The 22,345-nt window shown below is 33.1% G+C and overlaps 4 protein-coding genes across 6 annotated transcripts in view; 3 read left to right on the top strand and 1 right to left on the bottom strand.

Moving 5' to 3' along the window:
- The window catches only part of LOC116352054, a 587,314-nt gene that overhangs the window by 430,576 nt on the left and 134,393 nt on the right, over positions 1–22,345 (top strand). The gene's annotated exons all lie outside the window — the stretch shown is intronic.
- Positions 183–5,239, top strand: LOC116352088 (zinc finger CCHC domain-containing protein 24-like). Of its 3 annotated transcripts, none has more exons than XM_031784378.1 (5): positions 183–249; positions 3,049–3,300; positions 3,616–3,975; positions 4,794–4,958; positions 5,030–5,239. In XM_031784378.1, the coding sequence occupies exons 1-5, from the start codon at positions 220–222 to the stop codon at positions 5,141–5,143; spliced, it is 921 nt and encodes a 306-aa protein (XP_031640238.1). In that variant the 5' UTR covers positions 183–219; the 3' UTR covers positions 5,144–5,239. The 3 variants fall into 3 exon arrangements, with proteins under 3 accessions (XP_031640238.1, XP_031640239.1, XP_031640240.1); XM_031784379.1 differs by lacking the exon at positions 183–249 and adding an exon at positions 2,076–2,188; XM_031784380.1 differs by lacking the exon at positions 183–249 and adding an exon at positions 2,076–2,196.
- Positions 7,571–18,917, top strand: LOC116352056 (cyclin-dependent kinase-like 2). Its single transcript, XM_031784309.1, has 8 exons — positions 7,571–7,927; positions 13,846–13,965; positions 14,056–14,291; positions 15,662–15,856; positions 15,990–16,100; positions 16,407–17,552; positions 17,631–18,236; positions 18,474–18,917. The coding sequence occupies exons 3-8, from the start codon at positions 14,124–14,126 to the stop codon at positions 18,513–18,515; spliced, it is 2,268 nt and encodes a 755-aa protein (XP_031640169.1). The 5' UTR covers positions 7,571–7,927; positions 13,846–13,965; positions 14,056–14,123; the 3' UTR covers positions 18,516–18,917.
- LOC116352109 (leucine aminopeptidase-like) lies at positions 21,394–22,110 on the bottom strand. The gene has a single exon (XM_031784415.1). It carries the CDS (start codon positions 21,898–21,900, stop codon positions 21,553–21,555), a length of 348 nt encoding a protein of 115 aa, XP_031640275.1. The 5' UTR covers positions 21,901–22,110; the 3' UTR covers positions 21,394–21,552.

Raw genomic sequence — 22,345 nt, 5'->3', positions numbered from 1 at the left:
ACACATATTAATGATTGGAATGGATTGCATCTGGCAATACAGAATCAGCTGAAGTTTTTTTTTCGCGCCGATTACAAAGTGACTGCCACACACGAAACGAAATTAAATGAGAAAAAATTATGTTTTGAAACACATTCTCTCGATTTTTATATTTTTTTGGCGTTTATATCCGTTTCCTTTCACTTTTATTGAGTGGTGTTTTCTTTCTCCATTTATTTTATGGACTTAATTGGTCCGAAGAAATTTAATGTAAGTGATATCTTATATTTAAGAGTACATTGGAGTCAAAATAATTCAGTTCGGAATTGTTTGGTTCAGATTTCGTCTATATATAGGCAATTTACCAAATGCCACAAATATAAACGTAAATCGTAGTTTTGCATAAAAATCATATTTAAATTATTTATTTATTTTCCTCAACCAGGAATTGGTCTGAATCTGTATCAAATTCCATTGCTACATGTTAGCAAATCCACGAATAAAACGTTTCCCCGAAACGATTGTGTCATTTCACGCTCAATTTTTTCTAAAAAAACCTTTTTCCTTTCCATGGGAATGAGAATGGAGTGCGAATCTAAAACTCCCATTAAATGCCATTAAATCACGGAGCTAATTATATTCTGATTTTTTTTAAAAAAAAATTTTGTTGTTTCCATTCTGTTGCTGGCGGCTTTGTATTTTTTCTTTCTCATTGTCATTTTTATGCATTCCAAAAATTACATAAACAACACATATCCGTGGCTCCAACACACAAAAATCTCATCACTCAATAAGATCGTGATTTTGTGGTTGCGCTTTGTTTATCCGCGTTCTATTCTGCATGAGTTTTTCGAAAATAGCTGTACACATTGAGCTGTGAGTCGCACTCGATGTCTGTACGCGCCGTTTTTATCAAGCGGGATATTATGTTTATTGTTTTTACTACGCTGAATAATAATTGAATTTTTGGTGGAGAGCGACAGTACGTCGTCTAGATTTTATGGGTAAATACATGTTATTATTTACAAAAATCAACGCCAAGAGAGAAAATCATGAGAAACTAGCTTTGAAATAAAACACAAAAAATATAAAATATTAGGACTTTTGAATATACTGTTGACTGACCAACAAATAAACACTCGAACCATTTACTAAGTAACTGCACCATTGAAGATTTTTGTGGATCGTAAATTTCTCTTTTAAATCGAATTTTATTTTATGAGTTGATGATGTAGAGTCGTCAAGTAGAAAAATGTAATTCATTTAGAAATCAAGACACTTTTTCTTCATTTGAAACGAATATGAAACAAAACGTTGACACATGAATGCCATAAAATAATGCCACATGTCTATATATCGTTCGCGATGCAATAAAAGCCAACTATTTCAAGTGTGTGTCAAATTTGGGTTAACACTTTATGACTAGTCTCAATTTGGTTTTTCCTCTCTCGATTCGTCTTGATTAAAAGAATGGAAAGTGGAAAAGCTGAAAATTCAATATTAACAAGTGGCTGCTGTTGCACGTGTTTTCCTAAAAAAAAATCACAAAAGTTGTCGATCGAAACTCGAATCAATTTTATATTGCGCTTCAAAAATTGGAAACATGGAAATAAAAAGACAGAAGGAAAAAGGTCCAATATTAAATCAGTGTGTCGCATACGTTTTTTGTCAATATATCAGCACCGCATGAACGTAATTACGCAATGTCAAACAGGATCGTATACATCTACAAACAATTGTATGCGACGGTTTTTGTTTTTCTTTTCCACAGCATCAACTGTGATGAGAACAACACCACACACATACCCATACACTGGCGTTGGTCATTTGAAAATCGTCACATACGCGCACACTCAAACGGCTTGTCGACGAGCCTGTTGCAACCACTTAACAGGCATCGCAATGGTGGCGGCATACGGTTAACAGCGTTTTTGGCAGTGACAAGTGAGTGTGAAAAACGGTAAAACGTTTATCGATCTACATATCAATATGTGTGACAAATTTTTCACGATAATTGTGTGCTCGTTCAGCTGTTGAAATCGTTGTTGTATCGCCGCAATCGTACGCGTTACGATCGAGCCAGGCTCAAGTTTGCTTTCACCGGTTGCACATATCATAACATCTAGTTAGTTATTCACGAGATTTTGCACTGATTAGTCAAACATAGTTTAACATACTTTCATTTTTCAATTTTCAAATCACATTTCGGGTTTGTGTGTGTGTTTTTTTTAACTTTTGCTGAATCCTTTCTTTTCAAACATTGTTTTGATAAACAAATTCAAATTTATTGTGTAGAAATTTTACCCATTTTCTTCAATAGCCATATGACTTTTCCGATCTTTGTTGCAAATATTGTGCAAAAAAAATACCGTTGTGCGTGATCAGTTTTGCGTATTTATCTTTCGAAAGAAAAAAATCAATAATTAGAAATTAAACTCTGTGATCGGTGTTACAAAATGATTCTTTTTTCCATAATTTGTCATTCAAAAAAGGAATACAGTTATTGATTGAAAAAGAAAAAAAAACTATGTCGATGTGAAATATTCCCATTTCTTTCTTATGATGTCTAAGCAATTGTTTTTTTTTCTATTTGCCATTTTCCTTTTGTTTTTTTTTATTTAATTGTGTTTTTGTTGTTTGGTTGGTGCGTCGTACGTTCTAGGATTGTTGTTGTGCCTCTAAAAATAAGTGGTTGAATAACGAAGATAAACATGCGTGATGATTTGGCGCGTGTGTACACGTGAAAACAATGTATATGTGTGTTTTATGTTTGTTATTGCAATCAATTGCTTAGGCTTGCACTGGCACCAATACCAATTATCTCACCATCATCACTAAATCATGTGCATTGCACGCAAAGGAAAAGGAGCAAATTGAGGAAACTCAATGCGTATTCGTTAGTCATACACTCATTCAATTTAGTTCAATCGGTCGAACCAAAAATCGATTCATATATAAGAAAGTTTTTTTCTCTAAATAGATTGCGACATTTTTTTGTTGCTTCTTACACACGCAATTGCATGACATTAAAATAAAAACTTTCACACTTTTTTTTGTTCCCAATTACAGATCGCCTCGTTCATTTGCATTTTAAAATTAACAACTTCGGAACAGGAATTCGAAATAAATCGAAAACAAAAAAAAAAAACAATTGGAAAAATGCCACCCACGCAACTATCTCCAACACAACTGTCATCATTCCAGAGCTTGTGCAACTTTTTGGACCAACCAAGCTCACCAACTGGTTCTGCATTCGCTGGAACATCGGCACCAGGATCATCGGCGTTTCCATATTTCTACTCGGCTGGTTCATTGATTGCGGTAAGTAAAGACTAGATCGTTACTTATTTGGTATGAAAAAAAAAATTGAAGACTCGATTTACACAAATTGGAACACGGGTGTCAGATGGTCATCATTTTCAATTTTATCGAAAATAAATAATGAATTTCCTTTCAAACTATAAATGAGCATAAAAAAATAAGAAAATTTTTCAACGATTAATGAAGATTTGCTCAATTCCAATCGAATTACAACCAAACGAGTTCAAACATGAATCCTAGTTCAGTAAAATTTTTCATCGAAAAAAAAAACTGTTTATTAAAATCATCTGTTTTAAATTTATTTCTAATGCGTAGCAGCCGCAGTCGATCAATCAGTTATCGAATCTAAACGAAAATACCTCAAATTTTTACACATGTGGAAATGCATCGAATGTTGGTGTAACTCTCAATTCTCTGTACAACAATTCACTGAATGGAGCGTGCAACGATGATTTGATGCGCCTGTTGAATGGTTTGAGTGGTCTACAAATCGGTGATATTGCTCAAACAATTCCGGCTCAAATGCAGCATACATGTGGCATGAATCATTTGTCATCGGCGGCATCGAATTCGGATTTGTTTTCGAAAATCTATCATTTTGGAAAAAAGGTGCCAAAGGACTACATGTGTCATATATGTTTTAGTAAAGACCATTTCATTCGTGACTGTCCATTGGTAAGTGTACTTCCATCGATCACAAATGAACTAAAATCTAATGTAGTAAACGGTGTGAATCATGTTTTTTCGTTCCAAAATTGCGTTCGACGTCAAAAAATTGATTTAAATAAATCACATTTCATTGCATCGAAGTGATAAATTCCATAAAGAGCATAATTGCCTGGATAAGTTGTGTAAACATTTCTGGATGATTCCATTTTTATGGCAAAAAAAAAAACAACAACAACAAATCGCAAAAGACGCACACAACTCACCAAAAATAGAATATGTGCTTAATTTCTGAAGTAAATGTATTTTTATCTAGAAATCTCTTAAATTCGAGTTATTTTTATCACTTTCATATTAAACCGAAATGAAAGAGAATTGCTTTATCTCCAAAGTGAAAAATACGCTCTTATTTTGGCATTCACAAATCTATGTTTATTTTACACTGTATAAACACATTTAAAAACGAATACGTACGTGCCCGTCGAGAATATGCATTGTGATATATGTGACTCGCGCATATTTCAACATCGTATTAAAATTCGCCTAATTTTTGGTGACAATTGTCATATTCGTTTGTTTTTAAACTTACATTTTTCTCTTTCGCATTTTTCCGTCGTCTCGATTGTGATTAAATGGCGAATGTCATTTGTTGACTATGGTTATGTCGACTTAGCGGTAATGTTGACCGCAGCACGCATTTTAAATTTGTAGAACGATCTAGAACTTTAAAAAATATACAAACACCGTTTATTTCTTGCTTTGGATGCAGTGGTTCCTGTCAAGAATGATAACATTCCAAATTTATTCGTTTTTTTTTGCTCCTACAGGCGCGTAGAAAGACTGAAGGTCGTACGCCGTATCAAGGAAAGAAACGATGCTTTGGCGAATACAAGTGTACGAAATGCAAACGAAAATGGATGAGCGGCAACTCATGGGCGAATATGGCGCAAGAATGCATCAAGTGTCAAATCAAGATTTACCCACACAAACAGGTATAACATTTTTAGATGAGACTTAAGCTCCAAACACATACTTAATGAATTTTCTTCAAATTGTCGTACAGCGTCCACTTGAAAAACCGGATGGCTTGGATGTCAGCGATCAGTCAAAGTTGCACCCACAATTGCTCTGCGAAAAATGCCAAGATTTAGGTTATTATTGCCGCAGAGACCTTTAATACTTCATTCTATATTTTTTTTTCAATACTTTTACTTCATTCGTTCACGTTTATTTTATATTACATTAGTTAGTAAGTAATTTTTTCCAAATGAAAAAAAAAAAAACCATGAAACTTAAAAGCTTCAGTGAAGTTGAAGTTTAAATGATGAAAACAAAAAAAAATGTATGTGACACATCTGTTGATGAAAAGTATGTTTATGTAAATGTGTCCTTTAACTAATTATGAGCTAGAGAAATTACAACAAATATGGTATTAAGTCTGGTTTTTAAGTAAAATTCTATATTGTTTCCTTCTGAACCAGAAAAAGAATTGAAAATGGTATGCACGATTTTCTAAAACTTTGACATTATTTTTTGTCACAATTTCCTCGTCAGAACAGTTAACCTGAAATTTATGATGAAATGAATATACTAGGAAAACATTGACCAAAAGATTAGGTTTTACATTTTTCATATCCACAAGAATTCAAAATGAAAACATTGAAAACGTGTAATGAAATTTGTAACGTAGTTGCATGAATTTAAATATATGGCACTTCATTGATTTTATTCCTTTTAACTGTAAATGAAAATATATGGATAACAATTTGAATTGAATATTTGTTTTTTAAATATTAAATCCGTAGCAAAAAATGGTCGGAGTAGAATTAATAGTTTATATTTGGCATACGAAGAAATGCACGTACATTTGATAAAAATTTCGTAAAGAAACTGTCATTGTTACATAGTTCAAAATTAAAGAAAAATCCCTTGATTAATGTTACAATAACAGTTATTGACTTGTATGAAGTGAAAAATTTCAAAAATAAAGTCAAATTGAACAATATTGAAGTAATCGTCTTTTCTTCATATTGAAAATTTTGAAGCTTCAAATATTCATGGAAGTTCGCTCAATTTCCGAGAATCCTTTACAATTGGTAAATTGCGTACATGCTGAAGATTTTTTTACACGTATTCATCCAAAATGAATGTTTTTCCAAAATGTGATCGAGCTCCATTATAAAAGACACAAAGATGTTCTACAATCAAATGAAAAAACCGGAAAAAGCACAGATTTCAACTTTCTACACATGTGATCGCAGGCCTTTTGTTGATATTCTTTGAAAGACAAGATTCTCTATTGAATTTCTATTCATATCGGCCATTTCTAAAGGACGAATATTGCAAAAACTCAGTCGAAAGAAAAGAGTATATCTTATTTTCCATCTTTTTCTCTTGCAAAAGCAGTGAAATTTTTATTTATTAAAAAAAACGAAAAAAATGAGCGTTTCTTTGTGTTTTTTTTTTTCAAAATCCATTTCGGACTGTACAATAATAATAAAAAGATAATCTAATGAAGTTGATCGTTAAGTAAATTGTTTCCAATGCATATTCTATAATCTCCATGAGATTTGTTTATATCAGCTCTGTTTTCATGGAAATGTGAGAGATTTTAATAATGAAATTGGTAATCAATTCAATGTGTGGGGCGCAAAACGATATCATATTGCAAACCACGTCTACCACCGAACGTGAGAATGTTTTTATCCAATTCTGTAAAATGAAATTCGAAATAAACTAAATACTTAATGTTGTGAACACCGATTTCTATTTTTTGGCTTTTCGTTAGTTTTTTTTCTCTCCCTTTTCCGCCACTATGTGTCGTTGCCGCTTGAAAACAGACAATTTACTATGGCAACATGTTTTAGTAGCAACAACAATAACAAAAAGAAATTGTCATCCTCACAAAAGCCAATATCAAACATTATTGACTTGAATGAGTCACACACAATTCAAAGTGATTTTCATATTTGATTAGAGTTGCGATGAAAAAAGAAAGAGAAAGAGATCGCATTGTTGTGCGTAGAACGCGCTGAGCAACGACACGGATAGTTTGACGATTGTCGTTGCCAAAGTAAAATAAAAAAAACACACACACGACTCACAAAAAGAAGGCAACAAAATGTTTGCTTTTTTGCAATTTTTCCACATATCACACAGAATTGAATAAGTTCGCCTTCAACTCAACTGATTCCTGTTGTTGAATTTTGTTGTTGTATTGTTTCGATTTGAAAATACACATGGATGCAATGCCAACGATACCAGTCTAACCGTATTTTATTCGCCCATCAATGAAACGTCGGTTTCTATGTAAAATCGGCATATATTCAATATCAATTAACGTACGGGTGGTGTGTACAGGTGTTTGTGCGTATTTGGCTAAAACCGTCGAAACAATTGTGAAAATACATGGAAATTTTTTGAACAATGAACGAAACGATACAATGGAAATTGAGCGAAGGAAAAAAGAAGAAAACATGAACAACAACAACAAAATCACATACAAACATTTCTGTTTCACGTCATACACCGCACACACCGTACTGGCTACGTGCGTCAAATATCAAAACTTCATATACCAGTTCAATTGTGCTAACTAAATGAAATGGTCGCATGCCGTGCTGACTTCGACGGCACTCACAACACATTTCTTTTTTTTATTGTAACAAACAACCCAAATTAATATTGTTGTCGGAACAATTTTTTTTGAAGAGAAGTGTCTGTTTTGATAGTCTTTGGTGTAGTTTTTATAGAGAATTAAAAAAATCATATTATTGACAATTTAAACTAAAATTTCAACGTCGAATGTGTAGAATCATAACAGAGGACTGATCCTTTTGAGAAAAAAGAAACTTCGTCATAAAACAATTTAAGGGAGTCGCAGTAGTTTAGTGAATTAGAAGTGGCAAAACTGATACTAAACCATTCGATTCGGAATTTAAGCAAGGACACTGTTTTTCAGGTTTGTGTTGGCCTTTTCGAATTCACTATTAAAACAAACAATTATCACAAAACCATAATTATGCTCATAAAATTACCGACAATTATTGGCAAATGGCAATATATATTGAAAACTGAACTTGAATGCGCATTGATTTTCCTATCGAAATAAACAAACAAAACTCAAGAAATAACATTACTTTCAAAACACTTCTTGATAGATAAATCATACTCGATAAAGCCAATGGCTTTAATTCGTTAAAAAAGCGTGTAAAAGTTGAGTGAAGGTGAATTTGCGAACCAAAAAAAAAGTGCACAACGTCCTTAGCACATATTTCTTGTATTATAAACCAAAGTTCGTCTGATTCTGACCGCAAATATCTCGAATCTGGCATCACGCACGATTTCCTCCTTGAAATAAACAATGCAAAGAAAATCTAATTTCTTTTATTTTACCATTGCATATTTCTGATGAAATTCGTGAGTAACTCGTTCCTTGTATGAATGCTCCTTGGCCCATTGATATTCGTATTACAATCGCTTTCATTCTGAATGAAAATGAAAAACAAACGGTATTTTCCTAGGGGCTTTCATCATTCGTTCATACAAATTTATACACAATATTCACGTCCTATTCATCATATATACGATTAAAATTTCTCGCCTATACCAGTGAATAAGATGTATTTCAAACTTCAGTGTACACACACACACAGTATTGCTACACAGAATCGAAGAAGATCCGCACAAAAGAGAACAAAAAAACATGCCATAGACGAAATATATACGAAATATACACGAAATATACACCAAATATATGCAGTTATGCACATTTATTTGCGCGTATTACAGATGATTTTGCAATATAGTTCACTATTTAGAGTATAAATCGTATACATTTGAAGATAAAAGCCCCTAGGTATTTTCACATTTATGGCATATTTGCTAAAGTTCTAGCTATCTGTTTGACTTTGCGTTACGGAGGCACCAATCACACTTGGTGCATTTCATGTGCGTGGAAAAGTTGCTTATTTCGCTATCTCGTCGAGCCGAAGGCAAAACAATCCAAAAAGTCTCAATGTTGGAAGGAAAAACAACAAAATAATTGTTTGTTGTTACAACCAAATAATTGTGTGGTTTGTTTGTTTTTTTCCTTCTCTTCGGCTTTCTTTTGCCACAATCGAAAATAATTCTCATTAAGTTGATTTAATTATGTTTTGACACATATTTCAGGCTTAGTTTCGCTTTCTGTTGGCACGATTTACGTTATCATATCATTGAAAAATTCATTCATATATCCTTTACAAATTGACTAGCAAATTGAACACTTTTCAAATTGAAAGACCAATAATTGTGTGATCCATTCCCTTGAGTCCATTGTAAATATTGAACCAAAAAATTTATTTACACGAAAATATGTTGTCAATTCGACATTAGAAATGAGTTGTTTTTTTTTATCCACAAACACAAAAATGAATGCATTTATTTCATTTACCGACCAAAGGTACATTGACATCGCACTATCCGCTAATGAATAAATCAAGTAATAGTTGTAAATTGTCATCGAATGACAATATTGTGTTGGCAAGTAAAGTTCAATGGATTGCATGTGAAAAGTGGTTTTTCCGTATGTTATTGTTACATGGGATGTTATTGAAATTTTATGTATTCCTTGAGTATATATTTTCGGTTTTCGTTCATTTATTCCTGTCGAACGACAGCCTATCCACCAATGTACATCAAATGTGAATTAGAAATTTTTATATTTTGTCGTTGAGCGACGACGGAAATAAAGCATAGAAAAACCCATACACATAAATAAATAAATAATGTGTGCTTCGAGGGACAAATAAACTCCAAAGTCGTTTTTATATTTTCGAAGCAATTTACCATGTTGTCGAAAAAAGGCTTTATGCCCGTTTTTATTCATGTTCTTCTTCTATTTATTTCTTTTGCCTGTGAAAATCCTTAAAAAAAGAATATGAAATGCGGGCTCTAATTTTACGAAAAATGCAATACGTCCTCAATTCGGAAAATGACAGACAATCAACGAAATGCTTATTGGCTATATTTTTGTGGCGTGTTTTTTTACTCATCCAGACGGATTCAGTTATTTTTTTGTATTCCAAATAAATGGATTTCGGAATTAGGCAGCTGCTCCGACCACATTTTCAATTGTCGACATTTCGATGAATGCTTTTAAGTCCTTCGTTATTCCACCGGCGTCCATTTGAAACGATTGACAAATAATTTTTTTGTTTGAATTTTTAATTTGCAATAATTCTATTGGTTCGTTTGCTAAGTTCAAAATCGTTAAATGTCAATGGCGAATTGTCGTCGCTGTTGTTGTTGTTCTTTTCATTTCACAAATATACACAAGTTAATAATTGATTTCGATGAAATAGAATTTCTATTTTTGGATTCAATTGAACAATACTCATTATTCATTGTTCGATTTGATTTGTGGGTGATGTCGTGAATGAAATTCCCTTCCAAAAACAACAACTTAACATTTACTTGTTTCTTTTTTTTCTTCTTACAACAAATATGACATTATTTCGAGGTATTTTTAGACAACATAAAATCGGAAGTATGCGCTTTTATATTTATCGAACGATAATTATGTGAATAGCAATTGGATTGAATGAACTTTTAGTCTGATTGGAGAAAATCTAACGAACACCCAAAAAAAAAAACGACTCATCAATATTTCCACACCAATTTTAGCCACATCATCAGAAAAATAATGCTAAGATGACATTTTTCGAAGACATTTAGCTTTCAGACTGTAACTACTTTTACAATAATGGGTAATGAACGTCCTTCAAGACGATTGGAAGACCATTCCATCATCTTAATGGGACTTGAGTCGGTTGTAATATGATATTTAGAGATACTATATAATAATATGATATTTACACTTTCAATATAAACAAATCCCTTCCAAAGCGGATTCTATCGTTTCCATTTGTGTTTGAATAACAGATGATTGGACGCAGCTCGTATAAGAAAAAAAACGTTTAAATTACCGCTTGATTCAAAATGATGTCACCAAGCATATGAAATCAAATTTTTGCTGAATCAAAACATTTCCATTGCGAATGAAGGAATAAATATCGTATTATTACAAGACAATGACCATAATCATCAAATGCAAAGGTGGTCTCGGTGTGATCAAATAACGAAATATAGAAAAAGAAGAAAAAAATCTGTTTTCTTGGAAAACGTGTCCGGACGTATTGGATATCAAAACAAATCCCGTATGATACGGAAAATATTTATAATTCAAGTAAGCGATTCGTTTGATTATAGTCGGCCAGTAAATAATATTGTAATCAACAATTATTATTATTGACTGACATTCTTACGCTCGTTGTAATTGGAGTCTTTCTTCAATTTGTTCGTTGCAACCGTCGAGTTCTTTGTCACACTCTTCTCGAGTGCCTCTCTTCATTCCGCACTCAAATCATTCAAGTTCTTTATTTAAACTCGAGTAGAGATTTATAAATAAAATGACAACGGTATGAACGGGGCATTATTACAAACAAACACTTTGTACAAACATACAAAATAAGCAAAGAAAGTGAGAAGTATTTTGCTATAGGTTATTAAATGTCAATTCGTTGTAAAAGTGTGCGATATGCGTGCATATTTCTTTCAATCGCAAGAAATTGAACTCTTTTTTTAAGATTTGAAGAGTGGTGTGTTGTGGTAGCCATAAAACATGAAGTCAATACATGCAATTAAAGTAATAAATTGGAACGAAAACCCCATTAAAATCAACCCAAATACTTTTATTCGCTCATTCATACTCACGTTCCTTTTGATCGAGCAAATGAATTATCGAGCCGTAATTCGTATTCATTTGTCTGCATTTGGATTCCCATTAGAAATGTGGATTAACGCGGTCTTGATGTGTTTTTTTTATTATTGAATCCATTTAAAATATAAGGCAAAGTGGTGGCCAAAAGTCATTGAGCATGAAATGGTTCATTAGTCAATGCGTACGCTTGCAAATCAGGCCACCCAAATTAATCAGAGCAAATGGAGTCTATCTATCTTCGTCATTCGAATAGATATCATTTTGTGATACAAAAATAGAATCGAATCGATGATCAATTGAAGATAAACTGGGTAAATCTCGTTGGTGATTTTTTGTGAGTTATTAAATGATTTATGGTCCACTTCAGTTGATAACATTGTATAACTACCATTTACTTCAATTCATGCAAGCGGTTCGTTCACCTCGTCAGAATCAAACGTGGACATTTTGAGTATATTAAACTCATATATTTTTTGGTGACTATTTGGTTTTTATTCGATCGATGAATGAATTGGTTGACAAAAACTTGCATTCGCCACTTTGTTAGTTGTTTCTGTTATGTTGATCAATGTAAAGTGTTCGGGCCATTCAACCTACACTGCAACTTTGGAATTTATTCAAAATGGGGAGATTTATTGGTCAAGTCAACGCAAGGAGTAGGAAATAAAGGAAAGAACGAAAAACACTTCAAATGGAAAAAATCACCATTTACATACACACTCATACACTCACAAATGTAGCATAAATGAAGCACGTAATACGAAAGAAATCGATATAGCATACTTGGTACTGGTCAACGAAACAACGTAACATTGTAACATTGTGGTTTATTTGAATATTGGTTTTGCGCGTAAAGTGCCTTTTGTTGAGTCAGAGTCCATGAGTAACGTTTCCTTGAACATTCGTAAAAACCTCGAAACATTTTTCCCTTTTGTGTAAATAAACAAAGTCTTGTGTATTGTTTTTTTTTTTTTGGTAAAGATCATTGTGATGCCAGTTTTCTTGAGTAAACACATTTTGTTTTTGAGTTCCATTCATTTGAGGACAAATAAAAATCCAAACAAACAAGCACCATTCACGAATTTGGGTGCTCTCATAGCGAAATTAGATCAATTTGTTTATTCAAGTGTTTCTCATGCGCATAAACCACAATAACAACTTTGACTATAAATGAGCCAAATAATAAGTGTGCACATAAAAGCTTTGAAAACGGATTACAGATTTGGCGACTTGAAATAGACGGGAGAACGTTTTTTTTATTCAAAATCATTATCGTAACTATGCATGTAGGAAATGAATTATTATTTAAAAAAAAAAACATGGAGGAAATTATTGAAATTTCATCCTCTCTCTCCTAATCGTCTCGCCGTAGAACCAATTAATTACAACTATTGAATGGAAAACGAATTACTTTATATGTAAATTTATTTTATGCGGAAATAAAATGGTGTGTCGAATTGCATGCGGATAGATTGATGTTGGTCAGCCATTGTGATCGTGAGCCATAAAATTTGACATAAAAAACGGTCGAACATCATAAAAATGCAACTGCGGCGGTGTATTGATTTACTTCCTTAGCCTCACTTCACAGCGAGAGAGAGGGAGGGAGAGTGAAGTAAAGAGACCAAAATATGATTGACTCTTCAGCCACAATACATAAATTAAATATTCCAACAAGAAATGGCATGCAATCATTTGATAATATTCATAAATTTATAATAGAGTGAACAAGGGAAACCCTTCTTTAAGCAATAGAAAAAAAGTAAAACCATAAAAACTGGTTCAATGCATTTTTTCAAGTAAAAAAAAGCCACTTCAGAAATACAAGGAAATGGTTAGGATTGCGTGTGTGCACCAACAGGAATAAGGGAAACCGAAATGAATTACATCGAATTCCACCGAATGTTGATTAGTCAAAATTAGCAATTTCCGAAGGCTGAACACGGCCGATTCGTGACCCGTTTAATGCCTAACTACTTTCTCTCTCTCTCTCTCTCTCTCTCTCTCTCTCTCTCTCTCTCTCTCTAATAAATATTTCAATTATAAATCACCATTGTCGATCAGACTTGTTTTGTTTGCTTTGTTTTAATCGAAATAATTTTGATGTTTGTTTGCAGGTTCACGATACGAAATACTTTGGCGTCATTTTATGTGTCAAAGCCAAAGAAAAACCATCTCTAAAAAGAACGAAATGCAGGGACATTTGAAATAATGTAAAAAACTAATTCGGATTTAAAGTAAGCCATTCTAAATTCTACTCTACAGATATTTTCCCGATTAATTTGAACATTTTCAAAATAAACTCATTTTTCTTTCGTTCAAAACAGAAAAGGAAAGTTTCAATTAAAAGTTTCTGTGTCGCCTTTGGAAAGTGGCCGATTTAGAAACGTGAATTATGGAAAAATACGATATAATATCGGTGGTGGGTGAAGGAAGTTATGGTTTGGTGATGCGATGTCGACACCGTGACTCCGGTCAGTATGTGGCGATTAAAAAATTTCTCGAAACCGAAGACGATCCAACCGTGCGTAAAATGGCCCTGAGAGAAATACGAATGTTAAAGGTAATCCGTTTTTGATTGATTAGTGAAGGACAATTCATCATATTTTTAATGGTGCGGTGTATGTGTGTTTGCGTAGAAAGAAAAAAAATCGACGTTTTTGTTATTTACCCACATAACCGAACAAACATTGTTTGTACAATGAATTATAAAAGTTAGCTGTAAAAAAAACCACCCGTTCATATTGGTGCGCAAACAACGCAGACATAAACGTGTATGCAAATGTGGATAAAATATACTTTATGTTGGCCGTTAACGATTTATAAAAACTTACTGGAAATAATTGCGATGGAATTGGATTTATGACGACTGTTTAGTGTTTGACTTTTCCCCTCCCCGATGAGCCATTTTTGTAGTCTAATTTTAGGACATTCAATAAAAACCGGACAGATAGAAATGTATGTGCAATGTGCCAAGTGTGGCAATTATGACCAAATCAACATGAACACGTCGGCACGAATCGAACAATATAGAAACATTAAAATTATGGCGGAAAATTTCATCAACACTTCAAAACGTACAATGAATTCGTATTTTGTACGCCACTTGATGAAAAGCTCATCCTCAATCAAAAGAAAAATGTTAATTTTGGCTTACCGCATTGAATGGCCATTTTTTTTTTGAATTTCCGCAATAGACATGGGCTAATCACCATCCAAGCCGTACAAATGTACCACTTTTACACACCGCATTGGGCAATGAAAATGGTTATTGTTTCATTCTTTTGAATTCGCAAAAGCCAAACATTATATCGTGTCGAAAACAACAGACAATTAAACCAAAAACAAAACTTGTTGTAAATGTTTCTTACTTTTAAATTTCCTTATGTGTTGTTGTTCCGTCGCTGCTTGTGCATTGGATTTTGTTCTTAAAGGTCATCAAAAATCATGGAATGTTCCTAACATATTTTCGTTTACTATACCATTTATTGTTGCTTTCGTTTTTTAAACTTTATCCACTTATAATTAAAGTTTTTATTTTCCACTCTGCACACAAATGCTTCATATAAAATAGATAAAAATCAAGGTTGGATTAGGCAAAACGAAATGCTTAAATTGTTGCTAAGAAATGCAGACGATATATTTTAATGTTAAAGAAAGTAACATCGCGTACTTACTCTATTTATCGGGGTTTTTTTAATACACGGCACACATCCACCAACCATGAAAACGATGACGTTAATCAACCTTTATTTCACCTGACATTAAAATCTAACACTTTAAATGTCATTCCATTTAAATATTTGTTAAATGGGTTTTTTGAATCGGAATTTACTTTCTCAATGACTTTTTTGTTTCACTTGATTCTTGTGCTTTTTTTTCTTTCTTTTTCTTTTCGTTTTGAATAACAAACATCAATGACGACAATTACAGAAATTACGCCATGAAAACTTAGTCAATATGATCGAAGTATTTCGGCGGAAGAAACGGTTTTTCCTCGTCTTTGAATACCTAGAGCATACGGTTCTTGAGGAATTGGAGGCAAGGAGCGGAGGCCTAGGCTATATTACATCACGGAAATATATTTATCAAGTTTTACGTGCTTTGGATTTCATCCATTCGCATGATGTAAGTTTTTTTTAGGGAATTTTAAACGATTATTTTTTCGTTGCCAATTTATTTGGTATTTTTGGCATGGTTGAAAATATTGTTCGATTTCACGTAAAACTTTTAAAGAATTCGTTCATTTTTCTTTTCGAAGGTGATTCATCGTGACATAAAACCGGAAAATGTGTTGGTCTCCCGTTTGGGTGTGATAAAGCTATGTGATTTTGGATTTGCTCGACCATATTCGGAAAATGAAACGTTCACGGTACGTTGACACGTCTTTATTTTCAATTTTTTTTGCCATCAAACACTTTTTTTAGAGGTGCCATATTGTTGAGAGAGGGGACAGTGGTCATGAGGACTTCATCCTCATTAACACTAAGTCCATTTTTGCTCATTTCTGGGATTTTTTTTTTTTTTTTTTTTTTTCAAAACTTTTTGTGGCAAAATGAGCAAATTGGGGAAAAAAATCTCAAAGATGATCAAAAATGGATCCTTCTCTGGTAAACAGAGAAAATAAATTCACTTCAATTAATAAAATGTAAATTCATTTCCAATGTTATATATACAGGATTATGTTGCGACTCGTTGGTATCGTTCTCCCGAGTTATTAGTTGGTGACCGATATGGCAAAGAGGTGGACATTTGGGCCATTGGTTGTTTATATTGTGAAATGATGACTGGCGAACCATTATTTCCGGGTGAAAGTGATATCGATCAGTTATTCCAAATAGTTCGTATTCTTGGCAAATTAAGTTCACGCCATCAAATTTTGATAATGCGAAATGCAATGTTTCGTGGCATGAAACAAGAGCAAAATACAAGCTTAACGCAAATGTTTCCAAATTGGAATCGTGACAGCATTGATTTTTTAATTCAATGCTTAAAAATGGATGGCAATGCTCGACCCGACACCGCTAAACTTTTAAAACATGATTTATTTGTGCGTGATAATTTCATCGACAATTTCTTGAGTGAACTTCGTGCAAAACTTGCACAAGAGATGCAAGTGAATCCATTACTTAAACGTATACCAAGCTATGGTTCAAATGGACGATGGAATAACGATGAAAAAAAGTCAACAAACATCGATTCAAATAAAAATCCAAAAAAATCAAGCGGAAGAGACAAAAAAACGAATGAAAAGCCAAATAAAGTGAACCTCTCCGTGTTATCAACGCAATTACTTCAACCGGTTGTGGCAAAATCAATACAACAACAACCATCGTCCGAAACGAATACTACACAAAATAAACTGTCAAATGGTGATTCGGCGAACGATAAGGTCAACGCTAATGATGAATTGTTGAATGCAAATCTATCATCGAATAAACAATCCAATAGCACAATTAATGGTGATGTTAATCAGTCAGCAAATGATATGACCAATAAACAAATTTCGATAAATAATCTAACGTTCAAGGATGGTAATAAATATTCAAGAATTTTATCAGCCAAATTGAATAAATCGAACGGAGTGAGCGGTGAAAAAGGTCAAACACTTCAACCACCATCATCACCAATTCCATTCCAATCGCTTCAACCGGAATCGTTGCTTACGTCTACCGAACTTACAAGTACTCTGCTTCAAAATAAACGTCTTTCGCCTGTCACGAACATCATCACCACCACCTACAACAACAACAATACAAATGCTGCCAATAATAACGCCACCGTCAGTAATGCACTTCTACTCAATGGACAAAATCTACCACAAGTATGCATTTATTATTATTATCACATTATTTGACACGGATAAATTATTTGAAAAAAAAAATCTATTTTATTTTCGCAGCAATACTTCAATTATCGACGGCATTCGAATGTGCTTGGTGTTTCCGATCAGATTACCTTCCCCAAAGCCAATCAACTAAGCAAATCCATTGTAAATCAATCAACCAATCAAATTCCATTCAATGTTCGGGCTGGCGGTGTTATCACCAAACGCGATCGAGACCGTGATCGATCACAAAATCTCATCGATGCCACATTGAAACCATTGAATAGCACCACTTTGAATTCCATTTTAGCTCATGATACCAGCACACAAAATGTACAACAAGTCAAAGATTCCAGTCCGCGTTTACTACCACCACCGCAATGGTTGACGGGCAATTTAAAATTTACCGCACAAGGAAAAATCGGGAATGCAATCAATGCAACAAATGCCAATAGCAAACGACGAATCACCGATTGGAAGAGTGTTGGCCTTACCAACAATAATATTGGAACAACGCACAAACACAACGATAGTATTAATAGCAACAGCAATGATCTCGTACTCCCCAATTGTCCAGGCGCAATAAGTCCAAAGAAATTGAATAGTAATAGTTTGAAGAAGAAACTCTCAACGTTATCGAGCATATACCAGGAATCAAATCATAACCTTACTACTACACCGGTAAGCAATGAATTACACCCTTGTAAACACTGGACTCTAATACAAAAGAAATATCTCATCAAAATGTCTCATCTCAGGGGGAACTAAAAAATGGCGATCAGTTTATATTTCCTGAATATTTTTTCCGTTAAATGACATTGAGTATTTTTTGAGTGAGACATTTTTTGGATTTGAAATACGTCCATGACGCTGTGTTTTTGGTTTCTTTATTAATGTTTGTGATAATTTTATTTTCAGCGAAATTTTTCAGCATCTTCGGACCATATAAATGAGACATAACGTTAACGGCATCGTCATTGCCTTTAATAAAAAGGTGATTGATGGTGCTGTAATGTTGCTTAATTGGATGATAAGAATCTGAGAGACGGCTGGTGTTGTTGTGCCAAAAATTCGTTACGAAATTCAATTTAATTCAAAAGTCAAAAATGTCTTTTTTCTCAATTGTGTAAGATCTTGTTCACTTTATCTTCAGCGAAAACAAAAACTATTTTCAATTGCTACTCCAGGATAATATTCTCTCTGTAAAAAGTATACTCATGTTAGACCGTAAATTTGGCTAGTAAGTAAGACTCAGTAAGGGATTGAACTAAAAATTGAGCAAAAGCTATGCGAACCCACTTAAAATTGCAGTTATTTGAACGCTCCAACCGTGAATAGTGGGAAGGTAAGTTGGTGCTCCCACTCTAGGTTAGATTGTTTAAATGTATTTATAAATTTTATGAACAATAAAATGAAAAAAGAAACTTTCTTATTTCAATACTGGATGTATTACTTGGAAAATGTCTAAAGGTGAGAAAACTTGATTAATTATATATGACGGCCTTAGAAGAAAACAATAACATACAGAACATGCTGCAAATAATACTAATACAAATTTTATGAGAGCAAAAACCAAATATATATTGCTCACTGTCAATGGTCCATCATTATCCAACATCCATTCATCCATGGATAGATTTTGTTTTTAAAAGGACTTGATAAGTAATATCCATGGATGTTTTTTAATGGATAAGTTATATCCACCGTCCATCATAAATTTATTCATGAAGAAAAGAAAGAGAGAGAGAGATCCACTTGGATAGAGGAGAGTTATAGTGCATACATGGATAGAATAGATGTTAATTTATACATGGATGAGTTATTTTTTATGGATAAATAAATAAGTTGGATTTCAAAAATACGAATGAATGGATAAAAACTCTACATCTCATTTGAAATTTCATGTGAAATATCCCATTAGTATATAGAAATATTGGATGATGGATGAAACATCTGATTCATTTTGGATTTGACAAGACAGATCAACAAGTTTCAATTTTCAGTTAAAAACATGTATTCTATTTTTTGTCTGCATTTTTATTTCAGTTCGAATTGTTGACATTTCTTATTCTGAAGTTTAATTCATTAAGTTAATTGGATGTTGGATGGTTTATTCATTGATCCAGCGTCCAATCACACCAAGGAATGATTTTTGATGATCTTTTTATGATTCGTTGAACATTATATTTTTTGTATTAAGTTTTTTGAACATTTTTAGAATCAAGATAAATAACATTAGATAAAAATATATCAATGGATACTGTATCCATGGATGTTGTACGCTGTACACAAACATTTGTAAACACGATAACCTTCCCCCGAAACTTTATATAAAATCTGACTTTGCAGGATGATTGGGGGTTGCGAGGAATAGAAACCATTAGATTTTGAACGACTTTGGTTGATAGAGTGAAGTGTCATGACTGAAGTGATGCCTATGAGAAAGATTCCAATTTCATGTGAAGTTTCTGAAGAAACATCAGATTTATTTTGTTTTACACCCAAAAGATTTTATTTATTTTTATTTAAGTTTGAATTAATTTTGTTGACAATTTTTATTCTCATTCTGAAGTTTAATTCATTAAGTTAATTGGATGTTGGATGTTTCATTCATTAATCCAGCGTCCAATCCCATCAAGGAATGATTTAAGTTTTGTTTTTGTTCGACAATTTTCAATATTTATTCAAATTCTCGAAGGTTTTACTGGCTTTTAATTTAATTTTCCCGCAATGATGATTTGACATGTAGTTTGAATTTGGTGAATTTTTACGCTCCTGTGATGAATCTGTAGAGCAAAAGTGTCATTTTACATGAAAAATCACCCATTTTCCATATAGGTAAAAATCGAATCTTCAGAGGCCCGTTGCGGCGAAATTTTATACTACACCCGAAGAGTTAGCATTCGGGTTTTTTTCAATTGGACCTCAAACTATCTTAAAAAGTCTATTCTAAGACATTATTATGCTCATGTGAGGAATCTCAAAAGCACAGCAATGAAACGACAACAACAATAACACGTATTTTTACTGTCAAAATTTTGATGTCAAATGGTGTCGACACTGGTTACGGTATTTTGAAATAGACTGCGTAATCCATATTCATCGTATATGATCCTATGTAAAGTTCTATACTTGATCTAGTTCACATTGACGGTTCAAATCGTTTATGTCCACTAGCGTGGACTTGAACTGTGTTTTTCTTCTGTTACATGTACGTTGTAATGCACAAGTATAGTACTATGGCGTCGTTCAAATAAATTTAAAAATCCGTCACTCGTGTCGACATCATCTAGCACGGTAGTGGGTATTTCATTGCAGTGCTCAACGGTGCTCAAAAGTGTTAAAAATTCTAAATATTTTATACTTGAAGTTAATTAGTTCTTTTTTAATTTCGCGATAAATGAGATATTCTCATTAGCTGCATTTACACAGTCAAGTATACAAAGGTCGTAAATCAGGACAAATATTTGCAAATTTGTACAAATATTAAAAAACTTGCAAATATCTTTGGAAATACGCAAATTTTTTGCAAATACAGAATATTTACAAATGGTTATATGCCCCTAGCAAGTTTCGATTTTTACCTATATGGAAAATGGGTGATTTTTCATGTAAGATGACACTTTTGCTCTACAGATTCATCACAGCAGCGTAATTATGTCTTGAAATAGACTTTTTAGGGTAGTTTGAGGTCCAATTGAAAAGAAAAACCGAATGCTAACTCTTCGGGTGTAGTTTAATCGATATTAAATCCAAGTTTGGGTGACCCAATAGACAAATGCCATTCGATTCCAGTGAGTAATTTTCCCATTTCTTTTCAATAAAAACCACGAGTTCGTTTTCTTTTTGAAAAAATATATAATATTTATTTACATATATCAAAATGTTAGAAAGAGTTTTGTTTGAATTGTATAGTTTGCTTTTTAGTTAAAAACTGTAACAAATGGGTTTGCAACAATGATTTTTTTTTAAAGTACAAGAAAATACATGCATTTTTTTAAATGTCGATTGTGATGCCAAGATCTTTAGCAACCGATTGAGCGCAGAATTTCATCATTTGCGATTGAACTTTTTGGAAATTTTCGATGGCAAGTGGTTTGGCTTCCGCCCACTTCTCCAAATCCCGATAAATCGGTCGCACGTACTTCATACGGAAATTGCTGTTCAAGAAGTTGAACACTTGATTCAAACGATTGAACAATCGTCCCTTGACATAGAGACGGGCCAATGTAAACAAATAGGCTGAATTGCGAGTTCCAACGAAGCCGTAAGTCGTTTCTAATAAACTGATCCATTCTTCGGTGATTTCAACTTTATTCGGATTTTGCACCAATTGCGTGAGCATTTCAATCAATTGCCACACATGCAAATTGGTATCAATGTCGGGGTGATTTTTGATTTTTTCAACTGGATTGTTGTTCCAAATGTCAACTTGCTTTTTCACGGCATCACTGTAGCTGGTGTCATAGTTCGGAACAATTTTCAATGGACCAGTCAAGTACAACCACGTATCCCAATCGATTTGAGCCAACTTATCATCGGCCTTACCTAAGGGGAGAATCACAAAAGAAAAGAATTAATTTAAAATAATCGACAAATAATCGACAAACACACACACTCTGTCTTTCTATCTTTCATAGATTCAATTTTCATCATCGTCATTTGAAAATCCCATACGTAATACATATATTACAATTAATGTATGAATGTAAATGACGATAATCGAAACTAATCGAAAAATAATCGTAAAACAATCAATAATAATAAGTAAGTAATTTTTAAGTGATTTG

Source organism: Contarinia nasturtii, unplaced genomic scaffold (assembly GCF_009176525.2).
Source record: "Contarinia nasturtii isolate CC-2019 unplaced genomic scaffold, AAFC_CNas_1.1 Cnas_scaffold_187, whole genome shotgun sequence".
NCBI classification, from domain to species: domain Eukaryota; kingdom Metazoa; phylum Arthropoda; class Insecta; order Diptera; family Cecidomyiidae; genus Contarinia; species Contarinia nasturtii.
Note: the sequence above shows the minus strand (reverse complement) of the source record. Positions and strands in the feature narration are given on the sequence as shown.

Coding starts and splice junctions, on each gene's coding strand:
- LOC116352088 (XM_031784378.1), top strand. CDS start 220: ATGGACTTAATTGGTCCGAAGAAATTTAAT. Junction 3,301..3,615: donor CGGCTGGTTCATTGATTGCG/GTAAGTAAAGAC, acceptor TCTAATGCGTAG/CAGCCGCAGTCGATCAATCA. Junction 4,959..5,029: donor AGATTTACCCACACAAACAG/GTATAACATTTT, acceptor ATTGTCGTACAG/CGTCCACTTGAAAAACCGGA.
- LOC116352056 (XM_031784309.1), top strand. CDS start 14,124: ATGGAAAAATACGATATAATATCGGTGGTGGGTGAAGGAAGTTATGGT. Junction 17,553..17,630: donor ATGGACAAAATCTACCACAA/GTATGCATTTAT, acceptor TTATTTTCGCAG/CAATACTTCAATTATCGACG. Junction 18,237..18,473: donor ATAACCTTACTACTACACCG/GTAAGCAATGAA, acceptor TTTTATTTTCAG/CGAAATTTTTCAGCATCTTC.
- LOC116352109 (XM_031784415.1), bottom strand. CDS start 21,900: ATGCTCACGCAATTGGTGCAAAATCCGAATAAAGTTGAAATCACCGAA.